Source organism: Neofelis nebulosa, chromosome 16, assembly GCF_028018385.1.
Source record: "Neofelis nebulosa isolate mNeoNeb1 chromosome 16, mNeoNeb1.pri, whole genome shotgun sequence".
NCBI lineage: Eukaryota > Metazoa > Chordata > Mammalia > Carnivora > Felidae > Neofelis > Neofelis nebulosa.
In genome coordinates this window covers 56351150-56358459 of record NC_080797.1, presented here as the reverse complement: position 1 = coordinate 56358459, position 7310 = coordinate 56351150, and the positions used below count along the sequence as shown (strand labels likewise).

At 49.5% G+C, this 7310-nt stretch overlaps 1 protein-coding gene across 3 annotated transcripts in view; it reads left to right on the top strand.

Moving 5' to 3' along the window:
- The first annotated feature begins 236 nt into the window (after positions 1 to 236).
- The window catches only part of UNC45B (unc-45 myosin chaperone B), a 28877-nt gene continuing 21803 nt past the window's right edge, over positions 237 to 7310 (top strand). Inside the window, exons 1-5 of one of the 3 annotated variants that reach the window (XM_058703348.1) lie at positions 237 to 346; positions 950 to 1117; positions 1680 to 1716; positions 3278 to 3453; positions 5071 to 5160. In XM_058703348.1, the coding sequence (XP_058559331.1) occupies positions 950 to 1117; positions 1680 to 1716; positions 3278 to 3453; positions 5071 to 5160 (471 nt within the window). In that variant the 5' untranslated portion in view covers positions 237 to 346. Of the gene's footprint in view, positions 347 to 476; positions 672 to 949; positions 1118 to 1679; positions 1717 to 3277; positions 3454 to 5070; positions 5161 to 7310 lie in introns of those variants that run through there. The other 2 variants (XM_058703346.1, XM_058703347.1) reach the window with 2 other exon arrangements.

Sequence of the window (7310 nt, the reverse complement as noted above, 5' to 3'; positions counted from 1 at the left end):
TCTTTCAGAAAAGGAGGGACATTTCAACAATGAGTACTGGAGGGGTTGGGGAGTTGTGGGCAAGTGGAAGAGAGGGAGGAACTCTCCTCCTTCCAGAAGGGCATTTCTGGAAGTCTCCAGTTGGTCCTGGACATGGGCAGCTGCTCTAAGTCTGCCAGCCCCTCAGCTGTCACTCTGCTCCCAAAATAGCAGTGATTGGGGGAAGGGAGAGGAGATTGTTTATCTGGGATGGAGGGGGAGAAGGGGCATTATAGCTGTGTCTCCCTCCCTTCTGGATCTTTCTCTGCTCTTTGCGGTATGAATGCCCAAGTCCAGGACTGCCCCTGAGTAGGACGCTGGGGCATAGGTTAGTCAGCACTTCCAGGTGACTAATGACTATCCACTCTGGGGAGGAGGAAGGCCCTGAGTATCAATGACAGACTCCAGGGACACCTGACCCTGTGGCCAAATATGGTCCGGAGCTACTGGCAGGGGCGATAAAACCTCTTGGGTGGGGGAGGGAGGCAGATTAAGGCTTGGTGGCCAGGGGGTGGCTCACAAGGGAGCTCAGCCGAACAGCATCACAGGAGGACAGACCAGGAGCACCGTCCTCTGAGAAAGTGAGCCCGTGTGGAGAGTTCCTCAGACCGGGGAGGGAGAAGAGGGACTGAGAAGAACTTTCAAGGCTTGCAGTGAGAATTCAGGCCTCCGGCGTGGTGGCTTCACCCGCCCAGCTGGGAGGGAAGGAGAGGGAGGCACGGGGGCTCTAAGATTCCTTCAGCCATGCTATTTTGCAAGCAGGTGCTATCATGTCCTTCTGAGCAATGGATTTGGGGGTGATAGGCATGGGTCCTTTCCAGGCAGAACCCTCACCTTCCATCCCAGTAGAAGGAGGCCCTGGAGCTCCAGACCTCAGGCCAGGAGTCTGGAGTGGGGGACTGGCCAGACTGAGCTGCTCCTGTCCTGACAGATGGCAGAGGCAGAAGCAGCGCAGCTGAAGGAGGAAGGGAACCGGCATTTCCAGCTCCAGGACTATAAGGCTGCAACAAAGAGCTACAGCCAGGCCCTGAAGCTGACCAAGGACAAGGCCCTGCTGGCCACGCTCTATCGGAATCGGGCAGCCTGTGGCCTGAAAACGGTCTGGAGCGGGCAGGGCGGGAGGCTGAGGGCCAGCACTCAGAGGCAGGGGTGAAGGCAGCCCCCCATCTTGCTGGGTATCAGACCCTTAAGCCCCCTTGTCCCAGCCCTTTCTGCTGGAGCCCTCAGGGCAGAGAAGGGCACCTCCCACTGCTTTCCTGGGCCCACTGCCTGACCCACTCCTCTGGGAGACAGAAATTCCTCCAGTTGGGAATCAGCCTAATGGGAACTGGCATGACGCCAGGGGCTTTTTCCATGTTATTTCGCAGCATCTTACTAACAGCCCCGTGAGTCAGCTGCTGTTGTCGTGCCCATATAGCAGATAAAACAAACTCAGGGCTCGGGGGGCTTAGTAACTCACCAAGATCTCCCAGGTCATTAGTAGCAGAGCCTGGATTCAAACCCAAGTTTGCCTAATGTCAGAGCTCATCTGCTCTCCCATGCCCAGCCGGGGGTCCGCCCTTGGTTCCCTGACAGCCAGCAGCTCCCCAGCAAACCCTGTCTGGTTGTCTCTGCGTTGGGCCTGCATTAACCCCTGCTGCTTCCCCTTCTCCATTTCTCAGGAAAGCTATGTTCAGGCGGCGTCAGATGCCTCAAGAGGTGAGTTCCCTTTCCCCAACCACTCCCCCATCCCCAACCCCAGCATCCCTGTTTTGTCTAAGAGGTTCATTGTCAATTGAAGAAATGACAGATTGTGGAAACGCCATCCTAGGCATTGTAGGCGGGGCTTCGGATGTCCAGAGAAGCCATCCCTAAATTGCATTTTTGCAACTCGAATTATATATTAAATCATAGGTTGAGGGAAATTAAAATTTTTTTTTCAAAAAAAATTTTTTAATGTTTGGTTTTGAGAGAGAGAGTCAGAGCGTGAGTGGTGGAGGGGCAGAGAGAGAGGGAGACACAGAATCCAAAGCAGGCTCCAGGCTCCGAGCCATCAGCACAGAGCCCGATGCAGGGCTTGGACTCCCGGACCGCGAGATCATGACCTGAGCTGAAGTCAGATGTTCAGCCGACTGAGCCACCCAGGCGCCTCTTAAATTTTTTTTAATGTTTATTTATTTTTGAGAGAGAGAGAAAAAGAGAGGGAGAGAGAGAGAAGTGCAAACCAGGAGGGGCAGAGAGGGCAGATAGAATCTTAAGTGGGCTCAAACCCACGAACTGTGAGATCATGACCTGAGCCAAAGTTGGATGCCTAATTGACTGAGCCACCCAGGTGCCCCTTGGGAGATTCTTTTATTAAAAGATGTTTCCAGAAATCCTCGTGTCTTGGTAATGACACACCGTCTGTTGTAAATTAGGGTATGCTCATCCTGGGGCTCCCCAGTGGTTCTGGGCATCAGCCCACTGCACTCTGTGGGATCAGGCTTCCTGAGAGGAGGAGGGAGGCAGTAGCCCATTGCACAGAGACTAGGGAGAGATGAACATTAAAACAAAGCAAACCTTTAAATGTAACTAATTTCAACTTGCACTTAAGTCAATGTTGACTTAAGCGCATTGTCAAAATGGGAAGTCTTTTCTTAGCTGCAAGTGTTGGGTTTTGATCTGGGCACCATTCTTTTAGGAGAAACAGAGACAGTGTGAAGTGAGCTCAGAAGGAAGGGAACCAGCTGGAGATGGGCCTGGAAATACACCCTGTGAAGAGCAGTTGAGGGACGTGGCAATATTTAGCCCAGAGAAAGCAATTCCCAGGTGGGATGGAGAGCTGCCTTCAAACACCTAAAAGGCTGTCACAAGGAAGAAGGATCAGATTTCATCTCAGGGGTTCCAGGGCTGAACTTAGGATAAAAGGGCAAAGTTACAGGGAGATATATTTCAGGTCTGAAGAGGGGAGGGCTTTCTTGATGGAGCTGCCTGGCTGCCTTGAGAAGGAGGGAGCTCCCCATTGCTGGAGGTATGCAAGTATCCATTGGATGAGTGCTTGGCTGGGATCATGATGTAGCAGAGACTGAAATATCAGGAGCTAGACGCGATGACCCTTAACCTCCCTTGAGACTATGATTCTTACTGCCTCCCTCACAAAGAGGGAGCCTGGGGCCAGATTGTCCACATGGGTGGATAATCTCCAATGAAGACACAGTGGCCCTGGAATTGGGGACAGTGGCAGGGGAGGGAGGAAGGCGATCTGCAGCCCAGGCCCCTGAGGCCCCGTCTCCCTCATTAGCTATTGACATCAACTCCTCGGACATCAAGGCTCTCTATCGGCGGTGCCAGGCACTGGAGCATCTGGGGAAGTTGGACCAGGCCTTCAAGGACGTGCAGCGCTGTGCCACCCTCGAGCCACGGAACCAAAACTTCCAGGAGACACTGAGGAGGCTCAACACCAGTATCCAGGAGAAGGTGAGCTGGACCCCTACCCATAAGCCTTGGCTGCCTCCCTTCACTCCTAATGGATGAGTTAGGGAAGCAGGACACCAGAGCAGGTCTAACCCTACCTCCACACTCTTGGATGGAGTGAATGCATGGCACAGGCAGGTGCCAGAGAACAGCCGAGCAGAGGCACCCATCTTTGAGTGATCGGAGATGCTTGTTCCAGGAGACAAGCCAGTCAGGACTAGAACACGGGTCTTTTAAATTCCAGATGGAGGCTTTAAAAAAAAATTGTAACTTAGTATATATGCGACATGATCTTCTCTTTCTAGGAGGACAAAAGCAGTACTGAGGGTAGGGTACTGCTGGATGATAGAGCCAGTAGGGAAATCTTTTCTAGGAAAACGAAGTGGGGTGGAGGAGAACTAGGATCAGAGATGAGAAATTCTACACCCTAGTCCTGGCTTAGTTGCCAATTTTCTAAGGGATCCCTTGGGGTGTCAGTTCCTCCTCTGTAAGAGCAGGAGGGTAACTGATCACTAAGCTCCTTGCTCCAAGACTCAGCGGCTCCTCTGTGTCTGGGGCAGCCCCATGGTGGGACCACAGTACACTGTCCAGAGTGCAGACTCAGGGGCTGAGTAAACACAAAACTGAGGAGTGACCAGAGAGGGGGTGACAAATGAGAGACCCACTGGGAGGAAATGAGCCCTGATGGAAATAGGCAGGACTGTGGAGGAGCAAAGCAAAGTAGTGGGAGGTACGGAAGGAGATGGCAAATGGTGGGAGTGGGGCGGTGGGGTGATGGGTGATCAGTTAGGTCATTTTATGGTAGATTCAGAGCACTGGGGTTGGGGGTGGGGGTGTGAGGGATGAGACAGCTAAACATAATGGTTAAAATTTCTTTTTAGTGTTTATTTTTTTGAGGGAGAGAGACAGAGCATGATCAGGGGAGGGGCAGAGAGAGAGAGAGAGAGAGAGAGAATCTGAAGCAGTCTCCAGGCTCTGAGCTGTCAGCACAGAGTCTGATGTGGGGCTTGAACCCACAAATGACGAGATCATGACCTGAGCTGAAGTCAGCTGCTTAACTGACTGAGCCACCCAGGTGCCCCCAAATGTAATGGTTTTAAATTGAGTGAAGAGGTGCTTGAAAACTGCTTCAGGTTTCTGATCTTAGAAATCGAGTTCTATTTTAGCCCATTTTTAAAGTATGTGATAGCTAATTATTTACTGTACTGCAAAATTTGGGTAATGATCCAAGCCCTCCAAATTGGCATAGCAAACTTAACTAGACTGTAAGCTTTGTGGAGTGAGGACTTGATTTTGTTCACCATTCTATCCCCAGCATCTGCAACAGTATCTGGCATGTAGTAGTTATTCAGTAAGGGTTTGTTGAATGAATGAATAAATGAATGAATGAAGAAAGAAAGAAAGAAAGAGAAAAAGAAAGGAGAAAGAAAGAAAGAAAGAAAGAAAGAAAGAAAGAAAGAAAGAAAGAAAGAAAGAAAGAAAGAAAGAAAGAAAGAAAGAAAGAAAAAGAAAGAAAGAAACATAGTGTAGGGGCCCAGAGTAGATACCATAATATTTACTGAGCCGCCTGGAACGTGGACCCCTGCCTACCTCCTTCCCCACTCCCTCCTTTCTCCTCAGCTTCGTGTGCAGTTCTCCACAGACTCGAGGGTACAGAAAATGTTCGAGATCCTCCTGGATGAAAACAGTGAAGCGGACAAGCTGGAGAAGGTGAGTGCGGGGCAACCAGCCGGCCAGCAGAGGGCGCACTCGGGATCCCCCCTCCCCCTTCCCTCCCTCCTCCCCCCCGCCCCCCCGCCCCTCCTCCCCCCCGCCCCCCGCCCCTCCTCCCCCGCCACGGCCGATCTTCCGCTGCTGGCCCCACCGGATCTCAAGACAGTAACGCCCTGACCGGTCGCGGAGGAAGAGGAGGGGGGTCTCCTTGAAGAACGTGGACACAAACGGGCCAAAGGTTAGGCACTTTAGAAAGCACTTGGCTATAAGGGCCAGGACTAGGGTGAGACCAATGAGAGCAGAGTTGGAGTTTTTATTTAAATTTTTGAGATTTTGTTCACTATGATTTTTTTTTTTTTGCATTGCATTGCATTGATTTTGATATTTTAAAATATTGCATTAGATGTTACTCACCTTGATTGCCGAGGTTTTCGGTGTCCCTGTAAATGGGGCATCCAAGGCAAGTGCCTCGCTTGCCCAGGCTTCCACCCTGAGAGCTGTTGAAAACAACATGTTAAAATAATGTTCTAGTCCATTATAAAATATCGTAAAAGGTCATCCTGAAATATGAGAATGGTTGCTCATAATACCATCCTCTTAGCCAAATTTGTTGCCTTTTTTTTTTTTTAATGTTCCCTTCTGGTTTTTTTTTCAGGGGGAAAAAAATTGAACATCTGAATGGTTTTTGTTATTTGTTTATTTGAGAGAGAGAGAGCTGAGTGTGAGTGGGGGAGAGGGGAAGAGACAGAGAGAATCTTTAAGCAGGCTCCATACCCAGCACAGGGTCCCAAGCGGGGCTCAATCCCACGACCCTGGGATCACGACCTCAGCTGAAATTAAGAGTCAGATAGATGCTCAATCGACTGAGCCACCCAGGTGCCCCTGAATATTTTATAGTTATAAGAATTGGACAGACAATGCGTGGGGAATTTTTGTTAGTTTTATGATCAATAAGTCCATGTAACATGCAAATACCTTTTATAACAAACTGATGTGAGGACTTAATGAGTTGCTACAGATAAATGCACTTGGCGAGTACACAGCCCTTGACTGGTAGAGTGTTGGTGGTCCTGGTGGTACTTGCCCGGGAGTCTCTAATCAGCCTCATACCCAGCGTCCCACTCCCTCTCTCTTTGCTCACCTTCTCCTTCTCTCTCATGAGTTCTTCCTCCAACTCCAGGGTTTCAGGTTTTGCTGAGGCCTCCTCCCCTGGTCTGGGGCCATTTAAGGTATATGTATCCTCCTCAAGGTTTTAGGGTGGGAGGACACTGGAGAACTTTCTAGCTCAACTGCCTAATTTTGCGGTCTGGGACCCAGAGAGGTACCATGACTTGCCCAAGGTCACACAGCTAGCATACAGCAGAATCAGTCCTCATACCCAGGACTCTTGAGACCCCTCTCCTGCGCTGTCTGCCCACCAACCACCACCTCCCTGAGAATGCCTGTAACTTCAGATTGCCCAGAACAGGTAAACAAGCAAACCCCAAATGCTGAAACCATATTCAAGGGAAAATTTTTAAAAGAAAACAATTCACTTCTGTTAAAAGGTAAACCGTGGCATATTCATAATTTTCAGGGTTTATTTGGGCAAAATTGATTCAAGTGGGGTAGCAGCAAAACAGGAAGTGGTTAGGAGCATTGTACCTACAGGAGCCAGGGGAAAGGCTTCTAGAAAGACATGGGTGGAAAGAAAGCAATGCAGTTATTTGATTGGCTATAGCTTAAGCAGTTACATTATTTGGGAAAGCCTAGTTGGCTGTGATTGACTGTTCTTAAGTTTCGATTTCTTAACCTTGAGACATTACAGGCTTCCATTTGGGTTTGCTTACATTAGCTACTAGGGCATTAATGCCACTCAGTCTAATAGCCTTCTTGTTTAAATAATTTAAGACTTCAATACCTTGGTTTAGTACTTATCCGTAAGCATACATACACGGTTTTGTTTAATGTAAGTGCAATCAGAGTGAACCTACTTCCTAATGTTTTTTCCAGGTTGCTGGGTGATCTCGTTTATGGCTTCCTGGCTACAGTATATCTCATCAAGTTGGGCTGTATGTCAGTTACTTTGTTTCTTCTGTTGTGTCATGTTCCTAGGCTAGGTCTCTGGGAGCAGGATTGTAGGGGAAGAACCCAGTATAAAGATGTTT